Source organism: Giraffa tippelskirchi, chromosome 12, assembly GCF_054371585.1.
Source record: "Giraffa tippelskirchi isolate mGirTip1 chromosome 12, T2T-mGirTip1v1.2.pri, whole genome shotgun sequence".
Taxonomy (NCBI): domain Eukaryota; kingdom Metazoa; phylum Chordata; class Mammalia; order Artiodactyla; family Giraffidae; genus Giraffa; species Giraffa tippelskirchi.
Window position 1 is genome coordinate 50178625 of NC_137286.1, and position 26879 is coordinate 50205503.

A 26879-nucleotide genomic window follows, 5' to 3' on the forward strand; every position below is an offset into this window, starting at 1 on the left:
TAAATGTGATATACCCCATTAACAAACAAAAAGACAAAAACTACATGATCATCTCAATAGAGAAAAGGCATTTGATAAAATTTAATATCCATTCATGATAAAGGCTCTCACCAAAGTGGGTATTGAGGGAACATATCTCAACATCATAAAAGCAATTTATAACATCCCCACAGCTAATATGACACTCAGTGATGAAAAGATAAAAACCTTCTTGCTAAATAAATTGAGCAAGACAAGGATGCCCACTCTCACAGCTTCTGTTCAACACAGTATTGAAAGTCCTAGCTGTGGTGAATGAAACAAGAAATATTAGGTATTCAAATTGGAAAGGAAGAGGTCAAACTCCCCACAAACCTAAGGCCCAGAATAGAGCCAGAAATAAACCCACACACCTACGGTCAGTCTACAAAAGAAGCCAGAATATACAGTGCAGAAAAGACAGTCTCTTCAGCGGTGGTGGTAGGAAAACTGGACGGCTACATATATGAACAAATGAAACTAGAACACTCCATATACAAAAAGAAGCAAAATGGTTTAAAGACCAAAATAAAGGACATGATATCCTGAAGCTGCAAGAAAACTTGGGCAACAGTGGTGGTGTTGGGAAAGCTGGACAGCTACATATACTAACAAATGAAATTAGAACACTTCATATACAAAAAGAAACAAAATGGTTTAAAGACCAAAATAAAAGGCATGACATAAGACTCCATGAAAACATGGGCAAAACATTCTGTCATAAATTGTAGTAATATTTTCTTAGATCAGTCTCCCAAGACAAAAGAAATAAAAAATAAATGATACCTAATTAAACTTAAAAGCTTTTGCACAGCAAAGGAAACCATCAACAAAATGAAAAGGCAGCCTATGGAATGGGAGAAAATATTTGCAAACAACGCAGATGATAAGAAGTTAATATCCAAAATATACAAACAGCTCATACAACTCGATAGGAAAAGAACAAACTACCCAATCAAAAAAAAGGGCAGAAGACCTAAATAGACATCTCTCCAAAGGAGACAATACAGATTGCCAATAGGTACATGAAAAGATGCTCAACATCACTATTAGAGAAATGCAAATCAAAACCACAATGAGGTATCACCTCACATGGGTCAGAATGACCATGATCAAAAAGTCTATGAATAAAGAGGGTGTGGAGAAAAGGGTACCCTCCTACACGGCTGGTGGGAATATAGATTAGTACAGTCACTACAGAGAACAGTATAGAGGGCCCTTTCAAAACTAAAAATAGAGCTACCATATCATCCAGCAGTCTCACCCCTGGGCATATATCCAGAAAAGGTGAAAACTAACGTAAAAAGATACATGCACCCCAGTGTTCATAGAGGCAGTATTTACAATAGTCAAGACATGGAAACAACTGAGGTGTGCATCAGCAGATGATTGGTTTAAGAAGACGTGGTGTATATAAACATATTACTCGGCTGTAAAAGGTAATGAAATATTGCCATTTTCAGCAACATGGATGGACCTAGAAATTATCACACTAAGTGAAGTAAGAGAAAGACAAGTAGGATACCACTTCTTTGTGGAATCTAAAAGATAATACAAATTAATCTATATATGAAACAGAAACAGCCTCACAGACGTAGAAAACAAACTTGCCGTCATCCAAGGGGAAAGGGAGGGGTGGGGAGGGATAAATCTGGAGTATGGGATTAACAGATACAAGCTACTATACATAAAATAGATAAGCAACAAAGATTTACCATATAGCACAGGGAGCTATATTTAATATTTTGTAACAACCTACGATGGGAAGTTATCTGAAAAACACACACACACACACACACAGCTGAGTCACTTTTGTGTATACCTGAAACCAACACAATATTATAACTCAACTATACTTCAATTAAAAAAAAAACAAAGATTGTGGGCACAGGCAAGGCACACCACTGGGCAGTGTGGGCGAGCTGACCTCATGGTGCCCTGGTGGCAGGGCGAGGGCGCCTCGGCTCTAAACCTGACCTCATGGTGCTCTGGTGGCAGGGCGAGGGCGCCTCGGCTCTAAACCTCAGGGTGTCCAGGCCCCCGGAGCCAAAGCTGGGCTTTAACACTGAGGTAGTGCCTCAGATGCTGAACTTGGGGTATTACAGCACGTTTCTCATAAGATTGATCATCACCTGAATGAGTGAGTGGATCTCAAAAGTACAGTGCTGATAGAACAGTCAGGAACAGAGCTGCCCTGCGCGGCCTCCAGGGCCACCCCTGGGAGGACACACTGGCCTCATCACACTGTTCACTACTGTTGCAGTGCTGAGGACAGTCAAGGCACGCATTCTCTCCTCCCAGGCCTGAGATCTGGACACTTGGGATCGGCCTTGGGTCAGGCTGCTCTAGAAAAAAGCCCAGACAGGAAGTAGAGGTGTGTTTCTCATTTATGCAGCTGTGCTGCGAGTGTAAAGAGGCCAAAACCAGAATGGCTGCACAGGGTTGGGCCCAACCTCTTCCTGTCTTGTGGATCTGCTGACTTGCATTTAGGATTCTACCTCCTGGCCCAATATGGCCCCCTAGGCCCTGCCATCTCTTCTGCATTCCAGGCACTGGGAGGGGAAGACGATGATATGACCAGCAAGCCTCTTTAAGGACACATAATTTCTGCACACTCTTAAGGAAGGCTGGGAAGTGTCAGTAAACCTATATTACTGAACAAAGGGGAGGGAGGCTATCAAGGGACAATACCATCTCCATCTACCTGCCTGGTGTGGAATGGAACCTGCCTATGTGGACCTGCTTCCTCTTCTCTGAGTAGGACATGTGAGTCCAGCTATTAGCCCCTGACAGAGCCTGGCCCCGCATGTGCTGGCATCCGTCAGCTGCAACTCTGGTGCCCCCTGACCACTGCTTTACATCACCTCCTTTAATCCTCACAGTGACCCCCTTGGAGGTGGGCATCCTTGTCCCCTTCCTGCTGGTGAGGAAACAGGCCAAGAGGTTAAAGCTGTTCATCACAGGCTCATACTGGTGAGAGGCACCAGGCTGCAGTGGGCAGAAAGTGGCCTTCGGCGCTAGGCCCGCTGGTTTGGGTCCCAGCTCTTTCATCTGTGTGTGGTCTCCAATAAACCATTTGATTCTCTGATAGAGGCTTACCGATGGCGGGGTTAACAGAAGGGATTGAGGTTAAGCTCTGTAAAGCACTAAACCCCCAGGGAAGCACTGGATACAGTAGGAATGGCCACCACCATTGCAGTGGGTGGGATATGTGTCCACTCAGTGCCCCGCAGGCCTGACTCCAGGCTCCTTGGCTTCCCAGGGGCCAGACCAACTCGGGGATGTGAGCAGGAGCCCTCCCATCCATGATGGGATAAGAGTCCTGGGGACCTCGATCCCAAGAGGGCCGACAGAGCCTTCAAGGGCTGTGACTTCCGATGCAGGAAAGAGGACAGGACTAATTGGCCATAAGGCAACTTTGCCATAAAAAATAATGAAAATTAAAAGGTCTATTTGGTCAAAGCTATGGTTTTTCCAGTAGTCAGGTAGAGATGTGAGAGTTGGACCATAAAGAAGGCTGAGTGCTGAAGAATTGATGTTTTTGAACTGTGGTGTTGGAGAAGACTCTTGAGAGTGCCCTGGACTGCAAGGAGATCAGACCGGTCGATCCTAAAGGAAATCAGTCCTGAATATTCATTGGAAGGACTGATGTTGAAGCTGAAGATACTTTGGCCACCTGATACGAAGAGCTGACTCATTAGAAAAGACCCTGATGCTGGGAAAGATTGAGGGAGGGAGGGAGAAGGGGATGACAGAGGATGAGATGGTTGGATAGCATCACCGACTCAATGGACATGACTTTGAGTAAACTGTGGGAGTTGGTGATGGACAGGGAGGCCTGGGGTGCTGCAGTCCATGGGGTCACAAAGAGTCAGACATGACTGAGTGGCTGAACAACAAAGAGAGGAATGTTTGAAAGGATATGATAAAGCATGAGACATGAATAACAAAATTAAACACCCTCCAACAGCAGGGTCAGTGTCTCTGGAGCTGCCGTGTTCCCCAGGGTGAGGAGGGGCACCTACTGCCTCCCCTCCCTCCTCCTCAGTCAGGCCTTCCTGGGCCAGGGGGCCCTCCTGGAGGTTCCAGGAACTTACTCCATAAGGATCTTTGCCATTGACATCTTTGTCCCCAGCATTTTCACTGCCTAATAGGCCATAAGGCAATGTTGGTATAGAAAGTAAAATAACTGGTTGACAGTTGGTTGCATTTATCCCTTGATGCAATCCTCCCATTTGCATATTACGTAAATCTTAGGAATTTTCAGGAACCACTGGCATTTAGCATTTTCATAATGACGTATGCAGTGACAGGAAGACGTCGGGTTCCGAAAATAGTGGATGACGGACCTCCCTGGTGGTCCAGTGGCAAGACTCTGAGCTCCCAATGCAGGGGGCCTGGGTTGGATCCCTGGTCAGGGAACTAGATCCCACATACTGCATCTAAGAGTTCACATGTCTCAACTAAAGATCCTGTATGCAACAACTAAGACCTGGCACAGTCAAATATTTTTTAAAAATCGTGGATAATAACCACTATGTATATGGCCATGATGGGGCTTCCCAGGTATAGAATCTGCCTGCCAAGGCAGGAGACGCGGATTCAGTCCCTGGGTTGGGAAGGCCCGCTGGAGGAGGAAATGGCAACCCACTCCAATATTCCTGCCTGGGAAATCCCATCGACAGTCCATGGGGGTTGCAAAGACTGAGCAACCAAGCACACGTGACAATATGGACATGTGATGAAACTTATTGGAGGTGTGAAGTAAGAACGCGAAGCCATACTGCCTGCAATACTAGGAAATGATAACACAGCAGTTTGCAGGTCCTTCTGTGATTTGAAGAAGCAGAGTTGAAGCTACATTTCCAGTAGAACTTTGGGACATCTATCAGTGGACATGAGACAAAATGCCAGAAACAGTAGGGAAAGAAGTTTTCACAACACAACACAGAGCTCAGCTATGAATATGCTCTTAGTGCTTGGAAAACAGGTAGAAGGGGAACATTTTAATGAAAAAAGTGTGATGTCAGCAAAACAAATGAATAAGTCCAAAAAAATGTATAAAATACTATGACTTGGAAGATAAGTATTTAGGAACAACTCACAAAATCAGTTATTTCTGCAGTATTGCCATGAATCTACACATATTTTAAATATATTCAAATATTTTGTGTGTCACAAAAAAGTGTTTTTAACTTTGTTATTCATTTCTCATGTTTTACTGTGTCTTTTTTAATGTCCCTCTTATTTTTCATTATTTTATCTTCTTGGACAAAGTTGCCTTATGGCCAATTAGGCAAACATGCTTAGGGCAAAAGAACCAGACATGCTTCCTGGTACACCTGAGCCTGTAAATTATGGTGAGGAAAGAAGGATCTTAAAAAAAAAACACACACAGTTGAAGTGTAGTTAATTTGCAATATTGTGTTAGTTTCAGATGTACAGCAAAGTGATTCAGTTATACATTCATGTGTTTTATCTGTGTGTATATATACATGTGTGTGTGCTGAGTCATTTTAGTCATGTCTGACTCTTTGTTACCCTATGGACTGGAGCCCACCAGGCTCCTCCGTCCATGGGATTTTCCAGGCAAGAATACTGAGTGGGTATTGTATTCATCAAGGATACTGAAGATCCCTCCAGGGGAATCTTCCCAACCCAGGAATTGAACCCATGTCTCCTGCAGCTCCGGTATTGCAGGTGGATTCTTTACCAGCTGAGCCACAAGGGAACCCTAAGAATACTGGAGAGGGTAGCCTATCCCTTCTCTAGCAGATCTTCCCGACCCAGGAATCAAACCGGGGTCTCCTGCACTGCAGGCAGATTCTTTACCAACTGAACTATGAGGGAAGCCCCATAAAGGTGAGCTTCCTGTTGGTCAGCACCTTTCCCTGAGTAGAGACCCCACCCCGTGCACGTCGTCTGCGGTGGAGGTTAGGGGTTATCAGTTGAATCACCACCAGTATTTTTACGAACGTCACTCTTTCTCCTGTTGATGCTTTGGGCCATATTATACCCAGAGGTCAGAGTGCTGCGCAGTTTTCATGGAAAAGACGCAGGCGTGGAGGTGAAAGGGGAGGGTCTGCACCTGAAGAGCATCTAGCTTCAAAGCCAAGCAGATCCGGACTGATCTCTGGCATGACCCCAGCAGCCTGGCCTTGGGCAAGAGACTCTCTGAGACTCATTTTTCTCATTTGTAAAATAAAGAAGAATCCTTTTACCTACCTGGAAGGATTGGTGGTGGTGGGAGTGGTGGTGATTTAGTCGCTAAATTGTGTCCAACTCTTTGTAGCCCACCGGGCTCTTCCATCCATGGGATTCTCCAGGCAAGAATCTAGAGTGGGTTGCCATTTCCTCCTCCAGGGGATCGTCCCGGCTCAGGGATCAAACCCACATCTCCTGCATTGCAGGCGGATTCTTTACTGCTGAGCCACCAGGGAAGCCTGGAAGGATTGTTAAGGGGCTTTGTATAAGAACATGCGTATTTTTTTCTTTCCTTAAAAATCGCGGTGGGTTGGGAGAGATCTGGGGGTTGGGGGGCGGGTGTCCTCCAGCTTCAGGCTCTGCAGGGGGCTTCAATCCCTTTGGGATGCAGACCTTGGGCCCTCAGGCTTCAGGGAGCTTGCTTGTCATCTGGAGCTCAGGTGTCTGCCCTGTCTAGTTTAGGGCATTTTTTTCTAGGTGGGCTGCAGAGGCCGGGGGGGCCCTTCAGAAGAAGGCTGAGCAGAGCCGAACAGCTGTGGTCAGGACCTGGGTGGTTCCAGGGAGCTTTGGCAGAGAGTGGGTGGGGTGGGATGGGATTTCCTGGGGAGCATTTGGGATTTGGTTTAGAGAGTGTCGGCACTTGTGCCTGTGTCCAGGGCGACCACATGTCCTGGTCTCAGGATGTGGGAAAGCCCCCTGGAGACCGGGACAGTCACTAGCTCCTCCTGAGGCCCCTCTGCTGACCCCTGGCCTTCCAGGCCCCCCGAGCCAAGGGAGTCTGGCTCTGGGGCTGACCTGGGCACAGCAGCTGGAGGTCAGAGCCCTGGGGTCACAGCAGAAGAGGGGGCTCTTGGGCCTCCGGCCACATGAGGGCCACTGGAGGACCCCAGCACCTTTCCCGTCCTGCGTCTGTCAGGAGGACTGGTTACCACTTCACGGGGTTGATTACACACACTCTTGTCTGCGCCCAGGCGCGGTCCCCCCAAGGCAGGCGCTCAGCAACTGGCATGTTGAGCTGAACTGGGTAAGAAGGGAGCTGAATTGGCCTTTCTGCAAGAGAGAGAGAGGAAGGGCCTTGTTCTGGGACCCCAGAAGAAGCTTCCAGACACCCCGGTACTGCACAACCAACTAATTCATCTGATGCAGGGGGCACCGCCCCACACCGGGCACTGGCTCCAGGTGGGGGCCTGTTCCCCTCCCGGGTTCCTGCCCCTCCCTGTGGGTGACAGGCCCACTCATGTGCTCACATCACACCTCTGTCCCCCTCCCCCACCCCAGCCAGACCCCCATGATTGTAAAGTTGTTTGCAGGTAGACCTGCCCCTGCATCACCTGTGACAGCCAGGGTGGTCCCGGCCGAGCAGCACCTTCTGGGGTGGGGAACCAGGGGAGGAGACAGGCAGCTCTCCTGTCCCCAAGATTCACCCGAAGGCCAGCACGGAGGGGAAAGCTTGCTCTGAGACCAGGCCTTCTCTCCCACAAGCGGGCTCATTTCAGCTTCGCAACATCTTTGAGACAAGCCTACCCGTGTCCGCAGAGGGGACACGCTCGTGCTCTGGGTCACATCTACTACGAGGGTCTTATCGCTTCCCCTCTCCAGCTCCCCGCTTCTCAAGGAGAGACATGAGAGTTTAACACAAGCGAAGACGATACCCCAGAGGCCGGGCTGCTGAGTTCAGCTGGGGGGCCGGCTCCCCCTCTGTTCTCCAGGCTGCGCTCCGATGCTCCGGTGGGCCACAGCATACCTGGCCCCCGGCCCCTCCCGGGGGAGGCTGAGCCGTGCTTCAGCCTCGCGGATGGTGTGTGCCGTCCCCACAGCTGAGCCTCCGGGGTGCGTGGCGCAAGGAGGTATAGGGGTACACTGGGAGTCAGGCCGGTGGGGGCCCATGTTGCAGCCCCCCTTGTCTGTGGATACCCTTATCCAGAAGGTTCCTATACTCCTCAGGAAAATAAAGACCTCCTTCCACAGTGTCCTGTGCCCCAGAAACGTTTCCAACAGGGTCATTTTGGGGGACGTGTTAGGAAAAGCATTATCAGAAAGGAGAAAGCACTCCAGAATTCTGGGGGTTGGGGAAGGGTCAGAGGAAATTCCATCAGAAATCCACGTTTGCCCCTGAACCCTGGCTGCAGGAAGCTGGGAGCCGCCTGGGAGCCTCAGCGCTGAGGCCACCATCTCCCTCGTCTTGGTACACATGCTTCCTCCTCCTGCCACGGCCTGGGTTTTCACTTCAGGAGCCAATGGTTCCTGCAGTCATAGGACCTCGGCTCCTTCCTGGAAAGCGAGCAGAGTCTTAAGGAATCCATTCTGGCTCCTGATGCAGAGACTTTTCTCATCAGGAGGCTGACTGCCTCCAGGAAGAGCTCAAGCTGCAACTAAAGACTCTGCATGCTGCAACTGAGACCTGGCACAGCCAAATAAATAAATGTGTGTTGGCCGCTCAGTCACGTCTGACTCTGCGAGCCCATGGACTGTAGCCCACCAGGCTCCTCTGTCCGTGGGATTCTCCAGGCAAGAATACTGGAGTGGGTTGCCATGCCCTTCTCCCGGGGATCTTCCCGACCCAGGGACTGAATCCAGATCTCCGGCATTGCAGGCAGATTCTTTGCTGTCTGGACCACCAGGGAAGCCCCAAATAAATAAGTTATTTTTTGTTTTAAATCAAACTTCTTCTGGGGGAAACAAATTCCGAATCGGCCAGTTTGCCAGTAAGGACTGGCTTTGTTGATTAGGTTACGTGGTAGACATATCCTATGAAGCAAACAGCTTAAATCTTCGGCCCTGAATCTATTCAAAGCACATAAATACTGTGACAACTTCTAAACTTTGTAACTACTAAACTTGTGACATCATTTTAGAGATCAACTTAAAAACGCAAGAAGCGCATGTTGTTCTGCAATCATTTGCAGAAGGACATGTGACCCTGAAAGTCTGCTGATCACTGCCTGGGCTGCCTGCCCTGTGCTGGCACGGGGCCCGGGTGAATTTCTCTCTGCCTTCTGGGCCCCCTGGGGTAGAAGAGCCCCTGGAGCCAGAAAGGCTCAGAAGGATCATTTTGGATTCCCCTGTTTGGAATAAATTTACTGCATTATTGGACTTCCCTAGTGATACAGCAGATAAGAGTCTGCCTGCCAATGCAGGGGAAGTGGGTTCGATCCCTGGCCCAGGAGGATCCCACATGCCTCAGAGCAACTAAAGCCTGTGCGCCACAAATATGGAGCCTGTGCTCAAGCCCACGAGCCACAAATACTGAGCCCACGTGCCGCAACTACTGAAGCCTGTGAACCCTAGAGCCTATGCTCGGCAACAAGAGAAGCCACCACAATGAGAAGCCCACACACCGCAACTCGAGAGTAGCCCCCTCTCACCACCAGAATCCCATGGACTGGGGAGCCTGGCAGGCTACAGTCCCAAGAGTCAGACATGGCTGAATGACTAAGCATGTGTGCGTGCATCACAACTAGAGAAAGCCCGCACACAGCAATGAAGACCCAGCGCAACCGAAAAAAAAAAAAAGATAAATGACAAAATATTTTACTGCATTATTCAACATAAAAGGCTATGTGGCCACCAAATATTTCCTAAGCTCTTAATGATGTGGAAAGACAATCATGATATATTACCAAGTGGAAAAAGAGCAGGTTTACACCATTTTGTAAAATAAACTATGTTCAGAGAAAAGACATTGGAAGGATATATCATACTGTGAAGTGTGCTTATTTCTAGATGCTCACTGTAGGTGATTTTTAGAAATAGTTTTATGGGGTGTAATAGATATGCCATAAAATGCACGTATTTAAACTGTACAATTTTATACCATTTGAGATACGAATACACCCATGAAAATCATCACAGTCATCAACTGTCGTGCCATATCCATCACCACAAAAGTCCTACACCGAGGGTATAACTCAGGGGCTGTTAGTGTGTGCACAGAGCTACATGACCACGATCAGAGTCTATTTTAGAATATTTTCATTCATCCCACAAGAAACTCCATCCCCACTGCAGTCCTAGGCAACTGCGGATCTCCCTGCATTTGCCTATACTCTGGACGTTTTTTATAAATGGAATACAACAGTATGTGGTCCTCTGTGACTGGATGCTCTGACTTTGCACGATGTTTTCAAGGTTTATCCTTGTAGCAAGTATCAGTACATTATGGTCAACCACCTGAGAAACTCAGAACATTTTCAAAAGCAGCCGCATCATTTTATGTCCCAGGAGCAGCACACGAGGGTTCTCATTTCTCTACAGCCTTCTGCACACTTGTTATTTTATTTTTTTTAACTATTATAGCCTTCCTAGTGTGTGTAGATTGATAGTTCATGTTTTGTGGTTTTGATTTGCATTTCTCTGATAACTAATGATGTTGAGCATCTTTGCATGAGCTTATTGGCCATTTATGTATCTTCTTTGGAGAAATGTCTGTTCAGAGGCTTTGCCCATTTTGAAATTTGGTCATTTGTCCTTTTATTATTCAGTTGAAAGTGTTCTTTATATATTCTAGATAAAATTCCCATGTCAGATTAACGATTTAAAATATTTTCTCCTATTCTGTGTTGTCTTTTCACTTTCTTGATGGTACTTTTTGAGGCACACAAGTTTTTAAATTTGATGAAGCCCATATTATTATTTTTTTACATTTGTGGTTTTAGCCTCATATCTAAGAAGCCTTTGCCTACGCTCAAGTCATGAAGATTTGACCCTGTTTTTTTCTTAGCTCTTACAATAGTGTTAGTCCCTCAGTCATGTCCAACTCTTTGTGACCCCATGGACTGTAGCCCACCAGGTTCCTCTGTCCATGGGATTCTCCAGGCATGAATACTGGAGTGGGTTGCCCTTTCCTTCTCCAAGGGATCTTCCTGACCCATGGAGAACCCATGTCTCCCCCATTATAGGCATATTCTTTACCATCTGAGCCACCAGGGACCAGGTTAGTTATTATGTGTGGTGTGTGTGTGTGTGGGGGGGTAGTGTGTGTCTAATTTCATTTTTTTTCCCATGTAGGTATCCAGCTGTCCCAGCATGATTTATTGAAAAGACTGCTCTTTCTACATTGAATAGTCCTGACACTCTTGTCAAAAATCAGTTGACCACTGGAATTCCCTGGAGATCCAGTGGCTAAGAATTTACCAACACTGGGGACACAGATTCGATCCCTGGTCAGGGAAGATTTCACATGTTGCGGGGCAGCTAAGACCATGTGTCACAACTACTGAGCCCATGCATTCTGGAGACTGTGCTCTGCAACGAGAGAAGCCACTGCAATGAGAAGCCCGTGTACCACAACTAGAGTAGCCCCTACCCCACCGCAACTAGAGAAAAACACGCCCGGCAACAAAGACCCAGCACAGTCCAAATAGATAAATAAAAAATTTTAAAAACATTTTTGGACTCTCAATTCTATTCTACTGGATTAAGGATAGATCTCTGTGTCTATCCTTGAGCCAGTAACACCCTGTCTTGATAACCATAGCTCTGTAGTGAGTCTTGAAATTGGGAAGTGTGTGTCTTCGAACTTGGCTCTTCTTTTTCAAGATTGTTGTAGCTGTTCTGGATTGCTGTAATTCCCATATGAAGTTTAGGGTCAGCTTGTCAGTTTCTGCAGGGAATCCCAGTTGCCGCTGGGCTTTTGACAAGGACTGTGTGAACCCATAGATTAATTTGGGGAATACTGGCCTATTAACAATGTTAAGTCTCCTGATCCATGAACACAGATGTGTTTCCACTTAGGTCTTCTTTTATTTCTTTCAACAGTATGTTGTTGCCTTTGGAGTATCAGTTTTTCACTTCTTTTTGTTAAGCACCCAGTCATGTCTGACTCTTTGCGACCCCATGGACTGTAGCCCGCCAGGCTCCTCTGTCCACGGGATTCTCCAGGCAAGAATCTTGGAGTGGACTGCCATGTCCTCTTCCAAAGGATCTTCCCGACCCAGGGATTGAACCCGTTTCTCTTCCATCTCCTGCACTGGCAGGTGGGTTCTTTACCACCAGGCTCGTTTCTTTGGCTGCACTGGGTCTTAGGGCTGGGTTCGATCTGTCCTCGCAGCCCTCCGCTTCCTCCTGGTGGCGTGCGGGCTTCTCTCTAGCTGTGGCACGTGAGCTCTGTAGTTGCAGTGCCGGGGCTTAGTTCCCCAACCATGGATGGAACCCGTGGCCCCTGCATTGGAAGGCACATTCTTAACCTCTGGACCACCAGGGAAGTCCCCTGTCCTGCCAGATCCATTTGCCTTAATCTCATGACTCTCAGCTCCATCCCCTCAACTTGGGGTCTTCCAGATTCCACCTGTGTCTTCACCCTTGGCTGCAGCTGGGAAACTCAGGGCAGTTGCAAGGCTTAAGGTAGGCTCAGACAGGACCTTGGTCTCTCAGGGGTACCTGTACTTTGTTGTTTGATTTCCAGTGTCATTCCACGTATTTCATCTCGAGTTTTGGTTGTTATAGGTAGGTGAGTAAATTTGGTCAATATTACTCCATCTTGGTTGGAGGCAGAACTTCCTACTATAATTTTTATTTATTTATTCAACTTATTAATAGTTTTCACATTTTCTCTAATAAACATGTATTTACTTTGAAATAGGGGGAAAAGCGGTGCTATAAACCAGCCCTGCATGTTATTTGTAAGAGTGAAAAGTTGGAAACACCTAAATTCCCAACAGTGACACATCTATAAAGTGGGATATTAGGTACCCAATGTTCATATGAAAACGTGAAATGAAGTAAGTAGGATATAAGTGTCTATATAGAACATGACTTTAATTCTGATAAATAAAAATGTGTACAAAGACTGTTGGTGGGAATGGAACTTGGTGTAGCCACTATGGAGAACAGTATGCAGGACCCTTAAAAATGAAGACAGAGTTACCATATGATCCAGCCATCCCCTTCCTGGGCATATAGTTAGAAAAGATGAAAACTCTAATTTAAAATGATACATGTGGGACTTCCCTGGCAGTCCAGCGGCTACGACTCTGTGCTCCCAATGCAGGGGCCTGGGTTTGATCCCTGATCAGGAAATCAGATCCCTGCAACTAAACTGATCCCATGCCTGTAACTAAAGATCCTGCATGCCACAGTGAAAAAGATCTGGGATGCTGCAACTAAAAAAGCCCCCCAAACAAAAGGATACATGTACCCAAATGTTCAACACAGCACAACTTACAACAGCCAGGACACAGAAACAACCCAGCGACCGTCAGCAGACGACTGGTTTAAGAAGGTGCAATACGTGTATACAGTAGAGTACTACCCACTCACGAGAAAGAGTGAAACACTGCCATTTGCAGCAACATGGATGGACCAAGAGAATGTTATGCTTAGTGAAATAAGATGGAGAATGACAAATACTATATACCACATCACTTATATGTGGAATTTAAAAAATACAAATGAATCTATATACAAAACAGATTCACAGACACAGAAAACAAACTTATTACCAAATGGGATTGGCGGCGGGGGAGGAATTAGGAGTATGGCATTAACAGATACAAAGGACTATACATAAAACAGATAAACAATGAGCTTCCCTAGTGGCTCAGATGATAAAGAATCTGACTGCAATGCAGGTGACCCAGGGATCGAACCCTGGGTTGGGAAGATCCCCTGGAGGAGGAAATGGCAACCCACTGTAGTATTCTTGCCTGGAGAATCTCATGGACAGAGGGGCCTGGAGGGCTACAGTCCATGGGGTCACAAAGGTTCACACACAGTAAATAAAATAGATAGCAATTGAGGATTTACTGCATAGTACAGGGCCAATATCTTATAATAATCTATAATGGAATATCATTTGCCAAAACAAACAAACCCCAAATCACTATGATGTACACTTGATTTACATATAAATTAACTATACTTCAATATTTTCAGCATTATAAATTAACTATACTTCAATTTTAAAACAATGAGTACAAAGAAAACATGATAAAATGTTAGTGGATAGTTTTTTTCTGACTGATGGGATTATAGCTGTTTAAAAATATTTAAAAAATAAATCTCAGTATTTCCCATGTTTTAGAGAATATGAATTATAATATCAAACAATGAACCTCCCCCCCAATCCCGCTGAGCAAATATTAAGACAGCGTCCTTGCAGAGGAGTGGCTCCTATCAGGTTGGGATGGGGGTAGGTGGAGAGCCTGTGGGTGTTGAAGGGCAGGTGGGGCTGGAGAAGCGGCCCTGTGGTCTAGAATCCTTGGGGGAAAGTCACATGGAGGTGGGCACCAGAAGCTGGGACTTGCAGGCGGCACTTGACTCAGCCCCAAGAGTGGGCTGGGTGCCCTGTCTTCTCTACCCCCCACTTTCACTACTTCTGGAGGCCCCCGGATGGCCCGCTGGGGCTGTGCTCCCCAGGGCAGCACTTCTGCCTCCTGCTCCCTCGTGTTCACCCTCCTGCCTGTTTGCGTGTATGTTCAGCTGCTCCGTCGTGCCCGACTCTGCGACCCCGTGGACTGTGGCCCGCCAGGCTCCTCTGTCCATGGGATTCTCCAGCTAAGAATACTGGAGTGGGTTGCCATTTCCCGCTCCAATGGATCTTCCCCACCCAGGGATCAAAGCTGAGTCTCCTGCATTGCAGGCAGATTCTTTACTGTGGAGCCATCAGGGAAGCCCTTGGCAGCCTCTGGCGGGAGTCAAAGGCCCAAGGAGAGAGCTGTCCCCCTTCGGGCCTGGAGCACGGAGGGCTCAAAGCTTAGGCTCCCAGCAGAGACAGAGCCAGCTCCATCCATCTCAGGGGCTCATGGAGATGCCCAGGGAGGGAGCCTTGTCTGTAGAACAGAGCTGATCTCTGGGATCAAGCTTGGGGACCAATGAGCCTCTCAACCTCAGCCACACGTAGGAACCAACTGGAACCACTCAAATGTCGAGATGCTCAGACCCCCATCTCCAAGGTTCTGGGCGGGGAGGTCCCCCACCCACCCGCTGATAAGTCCAACGTGCGCAAGGCCAAGAGCCTGACTCTAGTCCAACCACCTGCTTTGTGGATGTGACACATTCAGGGCCACCCAGCCCTCCAGTGACAAGGTCACACACACAATTGGAGGAAGAATCTACGGCGCAATCTACGGTGATTCTGTGCTGCCTGGTCATCTCAGCGGCCCGGCGGGGTGGTACGGGTCCCACCTTGCAGATTGAGAGACTGAAGCCCGTCTCTTCAGCCCACGGTCGAGCAGCAGCTCCCATGATTTGTCAACAGACTCGTCAATAGCCAGAATGTTTGCGGAGAATTACCTGCAGAACAAGAGCGGGATTCCATGGAGGGAAGTTCTGTTTGTAGAGTGGAGAGGACCTCACTGCTCTGAGGGGTGGGATATGAGAGCTTCTTTCTTCACCTCCCTTTCCTCACACTTACCTTTCCTGGGTGGGGGAAGTATGGGGGTGCAGCCGGGACCTCTTGAACTATCCTCAGAGATTTCATGAACCCTGCAAATTCCCCAGCTTCCTCCCTCGAGACTCTGAGTCATTAAACCTGGGTTGTGCCCAGGGAGATACATTTTTAACAAGCAGACAGACAGTTCAAATGCAGAGATCTAAAGACTGGTTTGAGAAGCACGTGCTTAAGGGAGAACCTTGTATCTACATGTTGGCAGGACGGCCTGACGCTGGCTCTGGCTGGTCTGGTCTAATTCTACGAGCCTTGGTGTGATCATCCCCACACAGGGAACTTGGACCCCACTCAGGCATTGAGGATATGAGACCTGTGGGTCTCCAGCCAGTGAGTGCCCCTCGCTCTTGGGCCTTCCACAGGGAGGTCATCCAAAGCAAAAATGAGACACTGGCAAAGTTTCTTTGACCCAGAAGAACCTGAAACACTATAGGAGCCCTGAAGTCACGGTAAATACTTCCACCTGTAGGCCCACGTGTCTGCACATCTGAATATCCACGCCTTTATCTTGTCTCTTCCTGCCAAGTAAAAAGAAAAAACACGCAATTTTTTGTTTTTTTTTTTACAATAAAAGGATGGGGGAAGGTACCTTCATTCCCATTTTACAGACAAAGAAACTGTACTCAGAGAGGTTAAGCATGTTAGCCCAGGACACACAGGAGTGGGGCACCGGGCTATGAACTCCAGGGGATCTGTTTCCAGACCTGGCTACTTGCGCTCGCCCAGTCTGAGCCAGGGGGAGGGGATGCTAGCCTAAGGCCGGTGATTCCAGGTGCCAAAGGGTTCTATCGGTTGTATCCGCAGCTGGGTTCCGAAGCTGGGTTCCAGATGCTAAGGAACAGACAGGACGGAGGGGCTGGGCTTGCCCTGGTTGCCAGGGAAGGCTTCCTCTAGGAAGTGACAGTTCAGCTGAGCCAAGTGACGGTAGGGGGGACAGGTATTCCCAACCAGAAGCCCAGAGACAAGGAGCAGTGAGCCACGCCCAGTGCAGGGCGCCGGGGCCAGGTGACGGGAAGTGGTGTCTGCCTCCGGGTGCTCACCTCCAGATGTGGAGACAGGGTGGGGGACGGACAGGCTCCTCCTGCAGCCACAGGGTACAGGCTCAGGGCTCAAGAACCAGGTGCTGGGGACCAGCTTCTAGCCTCTCATGGAACTGTCACAGCAAGTCTGTGAGCGACACCCTGGCTGCTGCCGCATGAAGAGGCAACGGGGGTAGACAGGACCAGTAACTTGTCCAAGGTTCTTCGGCCATCAGATGGTGAGACTGGATGTTGAGCCCAGACTCTGCAGTCTGCGCCCATTCTCCCACTCACCCTGTGGCCCCCAGACTCAGTCCACCGTCCCCTCAATGGCGCGGGACCCCAGCCTGGCCCCGTCCCCAGCTCCTCGCAGCTGCCGGGCTCTGCGGGTGGAGGGAGCATTGTTTCAGGTGACTGGGGCCCCCCACCATGGATGCAGAGAGGACGTCAGGCTGGGAACCCGGTTGTCCAGGCAACCGCCCAACTCCAATGCTGAAGCCGTGAGGGTGGGGTGGGAAATTCAAGGCCCTGGAGGGGATGGGCTGACGGAGGCAGACAAAAGCAGGCGTTCTCAGAGCCAGCCTGCTGCTCCCTCGTGCCCCTTGAGTCCCACCACTCAAGGCCCTTCCCCTGCTTGGGTCCCTCTCCCCTCCTTTCCTCCCACCTCCATCCCTAGGGACCAGAGACGCTTTCCCAGGAAGAAAGGAAGTCTCTCAAGGCACCTGGAGGGAGAGGCAGCCCAAACCAGAATGGGACTTTTTGCAGCAGTCTGAAGAAGTGATTATGAGCCCCCAGAAGAACCTGGGGATGGCTCGGGTTAACTTAAGACACCGAAGAACTTGGGAGGTCTGTGGGGCCCACACCCTCCAAGTCTGGGGTGCACTAGGTTCCACCCCTGTCCACTGGGGACTCCTCTCAGGGCCCCCAAGGAGGAGGACGAGGTCCACCTGGGTCGTTCTGCCTCTGGGGCACCTTCTGGCCGTGACCTGAGGCCCCTGAAGGAGTGGGGGGAGGTGCGCAAATTCTCCAGGCAGGAATACTGGAGTCAGTAGCCCTTCCCTTCTCCAGGTGAATTTGCCCAATCCAGGGATCCAACCCGCTTCTCCTGCATTGCAGGCAGATTCTTCACTGAGCCACCAGGGCAAGCTCAAGGAAGAAGGAATCTCCCAAGAAGCCTGGAACGGGAGGGGTGGCTGGGGAGGCAGGGGGACTTGCTGGGAAGGTGGCCGTGGCCCCAGGCCAAGCGAATGTGGTGACAGAGGGAGCTTTCGGATTTTTTTTTTTTTAATTAAAGCTTTTGGCTGTACTCGGTCTTCGTAGATGCAGAGGCTTTCTCTGGTTGTGGTGAGTGGAGATGCAGTGTGCACACTTCTCACTGCGATGGCTTTTCTTGCTGGGGAGCACAGGCTTCAGGCACAAACGGGCTTCAGCAGCTGTGGCGGGCAGGCTCAGCAGTTGCAGTCCCCGAGCTCTAGAGTGCAGGCTCAATGGTTGGGGGGCGTGGGCTTACTGGTTGCTCCGCGGCAGGTGGGATCTTCCCAGACCAGGGACAGAATGAACTTGTTGTCTCCTGCATTGGCAGGCAGATTCTTGACCACTGAGCCACCAGGGAAGCTACTCAGATCCTCTTTTTGACCTTAGATCTGCTTCTAATTCCGGTTCCAAGGAAGTAACAAAACCGGGGCACTGTTCCTCCCTGCCCAGCAAGCTCTTCTCCGGCTTGCTGGCTTCGTTCATGACTCTGTTCTGTCCTGGGCATCAGTTAGCATACTCGCTTCCTGGGTGCATGGCTGGGTTTCCCTTTGAGTGGACTTGGGGGATGGGGGTCCTTGGGCAGAAGCGGCCCCTTCTTCAGGAGTAGATGGGGACTCCACGCCTCGCTGGATGGATGGCTGGTCCTCACGGAGCCCTCTGAGATTTGTGCCTCTGCTCTCCTGGAACAAAGGATGGTACCTCCTCCCCTTTCCTGCCTCCCCGGGAGCCTGTCCTTGGCTCAGACTCAAGCCAGGAGTTGGCGGGGGCAGGGCAGCAGAGGCGCGAGGGGCCGTGGGAACCACTCTCCTGCCCTACTGGGGGCGTCCAGACGCTGCAGCTGCCCTGACAGCCCAGGGTAGGCGGCAGAGAGAAGGGACCACTGTTCCTTGGCTTCTGGGGCGGCAGCTATTGCCAGGGCTACAAGACTCTTTAGAAATCAGGGCACGTCCAGGTTCACCAAACGAGAGAAGGCACTTAGCAACCGAGCAGGACTTTCTTCTTTCTGGTTGTTGCTGCGTGGGGAGGGACGGGGAGCTTGGGAGCACAGAGCTGCAAATCCGGGCTGATTCTGTTTTTCGCATCACACCAGGTGACCAGCTGCACCCAGGGGCCTCACGTGGGGACAGCAAGGCAGGCTCAGCTCCAGGAGGCGCCAGCGACGCAGGAAGAGCAGCACAGGTGCCTGCAGGCGGGTTTGGGTTTGGAACAGCAGCTCCTACCATGCATTCCAGCAATTATCAGACCCAGTAAATCCCTGCAGAGCTACATGCAAATGAGATTCTTCTCCCTGAATTCGTTTTTTTTGGCAATTGCCTCGTTTGGGGGTGGGATGGGCTGGAAAAAGTCAGGAGGGAGATGCAGACTGACATTGATCTTTTTTATGTAGTAGGATCTACAGCAGCAGGATCTGTAACAAGGATGTTTCTCACCGCACTTTTCTGACGGGAAGTGGTTCTGACTCTTGGTGCCTCCAGGCTACGGTCTGGCTCTGGGGGACTTGAGTTCCCCAGGAACCACTTTGTGCTCCGGGGTGGTCCTTCCTGAAGGTACAGAAATAAGGCTTCACTGGGTAGAAGGCACCCTCACAGCTGGGGAGGGGGGCCGGCCCTTCACCAGGAACCAGAGTACCCTGGGACTCACTCTAGGAGGCCCACCAGGACAGGAGTAAGCCAGAGTCGCCATAGAGACTTAAAGGACATTTATTATTATTATTATTTTTTGGAAGGTGGAGGGGGGCTTTACAAGGGTCTGAAGCCGATAACTAGAAAGGAAGATAAATAAAATACAAACCCAGTATGTTGTGGCAAAATTCCAGGAAACACACTGAAAAAAAAAAAATCTTTACAGTTTAAAACTGCATTTATACATAATTACAAATTAATATACAGCATCTGGGTTTTAACCCCTTTTTATTTAATAGGATTCAGCACAGAAATGTCCATTTAGCATCTGAAAACGACGAAACGACAGCAGAGGTATCAGGTGTCTGGGAACCGCCCGCCTGCATGTCCTGGGGTGTTCTGCGCATCAGGTGGGGTGACACGCTGGAAACCTCACACAGAACGGTGACCGCGGTGGCCCATGAGAACCCCGGAGGCGCCCGGGGTGGTCTGGGCGGGGGTGAGTGGAGGCCCGGCGCGGCCCAGGGGTCTAGAGCAGGCGCCGCTGTCCGCTGTCCGCGGCAGGAGACACGTCAGCCAGCTGGGTCTGCCCGTCTTTAAACCTTAGCAAGATGGAGAACGAACTCAAGGCCTGCTAAGCTTCTGACAAATTAAATTCAACTGGTACATGGAAAGAAGCCTGTTGTGTGTTTTTTTTTTTTTTCCTTTTTTTCCCTCTTATGGCAGCACTGAAAGACTTCTTGTCTTAAAACCTGGCCAGCAGGCAGTAGATTCCAAAGCGCTGGTTAACTAGGAATGTTACGCTACATTGAAAGAAAGAAAAAGAAGAAGCAAACCAAAACGAACCCCTGGCCTCCTTCCTTGTCTCTGAGGGTCGACCGGAGCAGCAGCGCCAGGCAGGCCCCAGGCCTCAGCCACCGCCAGTGAGACACGGAAGCATTCTTTCTGGGTGTCCACAGTCCAAGCATGTCCAGAGCCCTCGGCAGTGGCTGTGGTCCCCTCCAAATCAACCTCTTTATTGGCTGCTGAAGCCACTTTCCAGTCCGTTTCTCCCAACTTCACCCCCCCACCAGCCCCTGGGCATGGCCGTCCGCAGGGCACGCTGGGCCCCCCATCAACGCTGTATCAACAACCACAGCTCCAAGCTGATAACAAATCTTCGGGAGCAAGAACTGGCTATGGAAAAAAGAACTTTGGGGTTCGAGGGATGAATTACAGAGTACTTCTGTGAACCACACCTTCCGGGTTGGAGGTCTGGCCAGAAGGCTAATGGTGCTACCTTTTAGTTAAGGTGGGGCCTATTTATAAACCCCTACAGACTAACACCCACCCTGCAAACAAAGGGACAGCAAACCCCACGGGTCTTACAATGTGTGCTCCCCACTGCTGATCCTAGGGGCTTGGGGAGACAAGTACAGGAGACTGTCTGCAAAGCACAGCTTTTAGTGGTATTACCCTGAGACACGAAAGGATAAAAGGTAAGGTTCGTACCTTTCCAAATAAAAACCAAAACCTCGTTAAGGAGTTCCTCCCCACAGACAGCTCTTGTGGCGGTAGAGGGGGGAATGTTGGCAAGGCTGAATGACGGCAACTGGCTTGTTGTTCACCCTCTCCATTTTCAGTTAACAGTTAACCGCTGATTGTCGTAGAAGTGAAGGCAACCGTAGGGAGCGTTTAAAGTGCACATGTTGCCTGTTGCCCGATTGGACAGCGACCACTGAGATGACGGAAGTCCTGAGAGAAGGCGCAGCCTCCTTCCGGGTGACTCACTAGATTCTGGGGACCGTGGGTAGTGTCTCCATCTGCTCCCCAAAGTCTAAACGCAAGGAAGGTCAGGCCCCTGATTTCCTAAGCTGAGAAGCTCGCCTTCCCAGCTCGGGGACGCTGCAGAGAACCGAGTCTGAGTTGCCTGGAGAGGCAGCCCCTTCTCACAGGAAAGAAACCTCAGCAAGCAGGTCAGGCCTCAAGGTCGGAGAAGGCCTCGAGGTCACAAGCAAAAGCAGGAGCAGCAACACCCCTAGGTGGTTCCCCAAACCCCACCCCGGACGGGAGAAGGGACCAAGGCACGGAGAAGCACGGGTCTGGGTCAGGGGGAGACGCTCTCGGATTCAGAGTCGAAGCCTGTCTAACCACAACACGACCAGGTTATTCTTTAAGTTACGGGTACAGGTGGAGGGCTGATCGTTTCAGAAAACCACCACCAAACAGCCAAGGCAACCACAACGTCACAACTAGGTGGGAATGAAGGACACTTGGAAACTGAAATCCAGCTGTGTGGCGACAGACAGAAACTCTGTTTGGGGCGCTTCTGGTGGAGAGCCTGTGTGAGGGCAAGGCCGCCAGCGCCGAGCCCTGGCTTCGAGCCCAGAGCCGGGGGGGCTGGGCCTACACGGACGCCCGGAGGAGGATGCCGGTCCCTGTTCACCGGCCTCTTCTTCCAGTGGAGCCGCTCTCTGTGGGATGGGGACCCACAGCGGGCAACGTGAACCAGTGACAAGGACAGAGCGCCGAGCTCCGCATGAGTCTAAGGCAGGCCACAGCAGGCCAGCCATCCTTGGCGCTGCAGGGACTGGCGGCGGAAGCAAGCTAACCTTCTGATGTTCAGGGTCTTTGGTCGGGGGGGTTGGGGGCGGGGAGCATATCAGGGTTCAGTAGAAAATCAGCTGGTTCTCAAAGCATTTCTGCAGGGTAGGAAACTGCCGTGATAAAACGAGGCACGTGGAGCCCATGTGTGGCAAGTTTTTTTAACTCTCAAGCAAGGAAGAAGACTTCTCTTGGTTAAAGAATGAGGTTGGGGTGGGAGGAGGGAAGGAAAGGGACTTCACCCCCCACACTTAATTTTCCTTTGGGCCTTCAAGGCACTTAGACCTGGCGGAGGGAGGATGCAGCGCAGGCTGCTTGACCGGACACAGTGAAAACCGTTGGGCCGGTGTGTTCACCCTTCACGCACACACACGTACGCACACACACAGACACACACACACACGCACCCGGCACACAAATAAATAAAACAAATCTAAAGCTAAAACTTTTAAACCAGACCTCTTTCAAATAAACTGAAAGATAAATATCTCCATCTGCAAGGCCAGCTTGCAATTCATAAACAAGCACCAAGTTACAGATTTGTTTGTTTTTAAAAAGGTTATGTTCAAAGACCCATGCTCCTGAGGGGCGAAAGGCAGGCATCAAAGGCCACATGGAAAGCACAGAATTTTCCAGGGTGTCCCCCAACCACGAGGCGGGTAACAAGCGTGGCAGGTGCGGGGGCCTCACGGGGAAATGCTCTGCACCTGCCAGCTGGTGACGAGCCTCAAGGAATAGAGATGGAAACACGGAAAAAAAGAGAGAGGAGGAAAAAGAACAAGCAGGCAGCACTTGTGGCATCTTCAAGGGACAGAGTACAACAACCATCAGAACTTTAGACTGCAAAACTTGGAGAAATCAAAATTGTGCCAGGCCTCCCGACAGGAGACCCTTCCAGGTCATACCTTCTGGGCCAGCTCTTCTCCTGGTCTGAACTGCAGGGAACCACTTCATACGCCCAACGCGCCCACCTGAACCTGCTTCTCAGCCAGTTGTCTCGGATAGGGCAGTCACCCCTCCCTGGAGGAAGAGGCAGGTGGCCCCAGGGCGGGCGGAGGAGCGCCGGGGGGGCCACCCTTTCCCCTGGCGGGGGCGCAGGCAGAAGCGGCTTCCTTGGGGAGCCCCTGCGAGGCCCCAGGGGGACTGCCGGGGGTCGCGGTCATGTGCGAATGGCCAGTGACGACCAGAAAGTGTCACTCTGCGGGGGTCACGGGGAGGTGGCCTCTCTATCTCATCTGTGCCCAGAATCCATGAGCAAATAGATCTGGAAAGCCAAATAGGAAAGCCAATATAGGATTTCTTTTAGATCTGATGACATTACATGATTTTTTTTTTCCCCCAAAGTAACTGAAACACCAAAATCAAGGTGTTTCAGGACCATTTGCTTTTTAAAGATATCAAGCCTTCTTTCACTGGTTTTCACAACTGTTTGCCATCCCTTCTGAATGAGAAATACACGCAGAAGTGGGGGGTGCAGTGAGCACGGGTGGGTTTGCCAGGAGACAGCCTGGGGGGACCGGCGGCTGAGACTCGGAGGGCACCCCCCGAGTGGTGGGGGGCAGTGCCCTCGTGCGGAGCCGAGCTGAGCCCACCACGCGTCTGGTGCAGACCACGCACGGTCCCGTCATATTCCACGTGTCTATACAGACGGGTATACCGTACGCGTTCAGACGAAGTGCACACTACCTGCTGTTTGATTTTTGGTTCTGTTCCCCCAAATCAAAAGGCAGCCAGAGCTTCAGACCACATTCGGAAACACCCTCTCGGCCTCGAGGCATTCCTGACATGTCCACAACCATCGCCTGGACTTCTGGGGCCACTATCCTCATTGTAATGTGACCTCAGCAGGGCTGGCCAGTGGTTGGGTCGCAATCCTGGGCCTCCTTCCCCACCCTGACCCCCAGGACCGTTTGTCCCTCGGGTCCAGGCCCTGGGGCAGTGCGGGAGGGCCGCCAGGCGCAGGCGTCGGTGGGGGGTAGTGAGCACAGGATGGCAGGGGTGGACGGTCACCGTGCGGGACAGCAGCGGGACCGGTCAGCAGATAATCTCTTCCTCATCCGCGGGTACCTCCGACGTGGGGCCGTCTGGAAAAGGGAAGCCAAGATGGAGAAAGAAATTCAGACAAAACTGCTTCTTTCACTGGTAAATTCTGTCCTCTTTTCTCTAAACACAAGTCCCCCGGGATGCAAACAGATGCTGGGCAGGTGGGCGATGACTTCTGCTGCGGTGCCCCTGCCACTGATATAGTGAATGAGGTCCTCAATGATGTCCTCTGTAGAGTGTCTACAGATCCTTGAACTCAACAGAAGACAAGCCTGGAAATAGGGATTTCTCTGCACCCTCCTGCACAGAAGGGCGAGGCCAACCTTGATGAGAAGGACTCAACCTCGTGTTGTGTGGTCTGATCGTGTGCCCTGCGCTGGCAGGCACATCAGCTAATCCTGAGCTGCAGAGTTCCCGTGGGTCTGGGCTCCAAAACACCTGCCTCACTGCCTCATATCTCCTGCAGGATTAAAGCTGCCCTTGGAAAATGCTCACCAAGCACCTATTAGTGTATTATTTTTCTTTTTCCTCCTGGGTCTTTTAGAAGACAGCGTCAGTTTTATTGATTTTTGAAATGCTATGTAAAGCATTAAATTTTACAATAGCACATAAGCAATTTGCAACTTTTACGTTTAAATATATGTATGTGGTAAGGGAAAGTACTTGCATATGAATATATAGAATCTTAAAAAAAAATCATCCACATTTACAGTAGAAATTTCCTTATACAAGTATCTCAACTTGTGTCTTTAAACAAAAAAGTTAGTGACTGGTTAAGAATCTTCTGAGACTGCAACAAATTCAGCTTTCCATTGAAGCAGCTTATTACTGGACCAGGCTGAAAAGCAGGGAGGACTGTAACTGATTCACTGAGTTTCCGCTCCTCATCTGGACAGGAAGTGTGAGAAAGGAGCCCACTCTCTGTACTCTGCACACATGCCATACAGAGTGGGTTCCTAAAGGCTCCCTGAATTGCAGTTCTCAGTGTTAAGTTCCAACAGTCCTCTGTGGGCAGAACAAGTGGGTTTGGTGAGACGTATGTGGGTCAGCTTCTATGCGCCTGAAAGGCAGGCACCTCTTTTTAACCCCTCCTGTGCTGCTAAAGCACCCAGGGACGGCGTGGCCAGAGGGAGACCAGGTGTGTGACTTACCCCCGAGCTGTGAGCGGCTTCCTTTGCCCTTCTTCTTTTTCTCCTTCTTTTCCTTTGGCTTAGCTAACCCGAACAGGCGGGTGGACGTGGACGTGGACACCGGGGTCTGGCTCTGAGGCTCTGGCGCCTTGTTTGTCTGGCTGGTGGAACCCAGCATGTGAAAAGGCCCCTTTTCTTTGTGTGTCCGAGAGATGCTGTTCCTTTTGGGGGACACCGAGAGTTCTGAGTCCAATGACCCTGATTTGGCTATTGAAGGTGCAGGTGGCGAGGGGGTCTCCTCGGGGTTCGGATAGAAGGATGGGATCCGCAGCAGCTTGGTGTTTTGATATGAAATCTGTACATGGTTGAGAGAAGGGGTATGACTTGGGGGCCCGGCAGTGTCCTCAGTGACTGCTCAGTGAGCACGGCCCAAGGTCACTGGGGACGTTGGTGTGTCAGCCCTGTGTACACCCACTGCCTTGGACTCTCGAGAACTTGAAACACCCCGAACTTCTCAGTTCCACTCCCGCCCCTATAGTATCTCTGCAAGTGCTAAAATGACCATCTTTGATGCCTCAACTACTTCTATTATTAGCACTGTAAAGAATGAGTAGCACCTTGGATGAGGCAGCTCACAATTCCCATGCCCTGGAGAAGCAGGAAGAGCCGCTTATCCGATGACTGATTTACATGCAGGAGTGGATAATTATTTCAGGGCTAAGAGATTAGAGAGGTCTGTTCAGGTTAGAGGGCAGGTGGAGACGTGCTTACACCAAGATTCTGGTCAAAGGTCAAACCGAAGATTAAAGACACATACTCTGTGTTCTCTGGGCCAGGCAGCCTTCCCTGGGGAACTCATCCTTGTGTCACACAAAGCACGGCCCGGCCCCTGGCTGCTCCCCACACAACGGAAACCTCTGCATGAAGCCTAACTGCCCTCTCTGGAAGACATCAGGGTCCTTTTCCTTCACTGTTCGAGGTCAATCGAGCAAACGAATGGCAACATGGGTATCAGGATACCCAGGAGGCTCTGGCTTCCTGTTCTAGAACAGCCAGGGACGACCACTGCAACAAACCTGGGGGTCAGCGTGCTCCCCACATATGGAAGGCCTTCCTGAATCAGCAGCGGCTGCGGGAAAAGGCTTCATCCACAGTGGCGAAACGCACCAGGAATGAAGCGGAGCCCAGATGTCTGAGCGTCCCCAAGCAGGAACATCCTCTCTCCGTGAGACAGCTGCCTCCCCTCCGGCTGTGATGGGCCCGTCCCTGTAGCTGATACCCACTGACCGCACCGCGCGCGTTCTCTCACTAACCAGGCATCGGAGCCTTACTGCTCCGTGAGTTCAGGCACCGTGGGTCCGGTGTCTGCAGTGCGTTGTCTCTGTTCAGCTACAAGGTCCTTTAGGTTCTGCTTTTGCATGTGGCACAGAGCAGAGGGGTTGCTCCCCAAATCCTGGATGGCTGACTGCCACCCTCTGAGACACTGACGCTACTCCAGCCTAAACGGGCCAGGCTCGGGGCAAGGGCCAGGTACCCCTCTTTACTGGCCTGACCAAACTCCAAGCTTTCATGCACTTCTCAACCCCTTAGAGACAAAAAGGAGAAAAAGACTCACTTCCTC

The 26879-nt window shown here is 50.4% G+C and overlaps 1 protein-coding gene and 1 long non-coding RNA gene across 13 annotated transcripts in view; one reads left to right on the plus strand and one right to left on the minus strand.

Annotated features, from left to right (window-relative positions):
* Window positions 1-16410: 16410 nt before the first annotated feature.
* LOC145529797 (uncharacterized) lies at window positions 16411-20176 on the plus strand. Its single transcript, XR_014071357.1, has 4 exons — window positions 16411-16612; window positions 18971-19059; window positions 19271-19427; window positions 19802-20176. It is a non-coding gene; the product is annotated as an uncharacterized LOC145529797 (long non-coding RNA).
* Window positions 19774-26879, minus strand: part of AKAP13 (A-kinase anchoring protein 13) — a 318012-nt gene continuing 310906 nt past the window's right edge. For 10 of the 12 annotated variants that reach the window (XM_081550455.1, XM_081550454.1, XM_081550453.1 and 7 more), the window contains 2 exons: window positions 25280-25613; window positions 23365-24169 (listed from right to left, as the gene is read on the minus strand). In XM_081550455.1, the coding sequence (XP_081406581.1) occupies window positions 24120-24169; window positions 25280-25613 (384 nt within the window). In that variant the 3' untranslated portion in view covers window positions 23365-24119. Of the gene's footprint in view, window positions 20105-23364; window positions 24170-25279; window positions 25614-26571; window positions 26844-26879 lie in introns of those variants that run through there. The other 2 variants (XM_081550449.1, XR_014071355.1) reach the window with 2 other exon arrangements.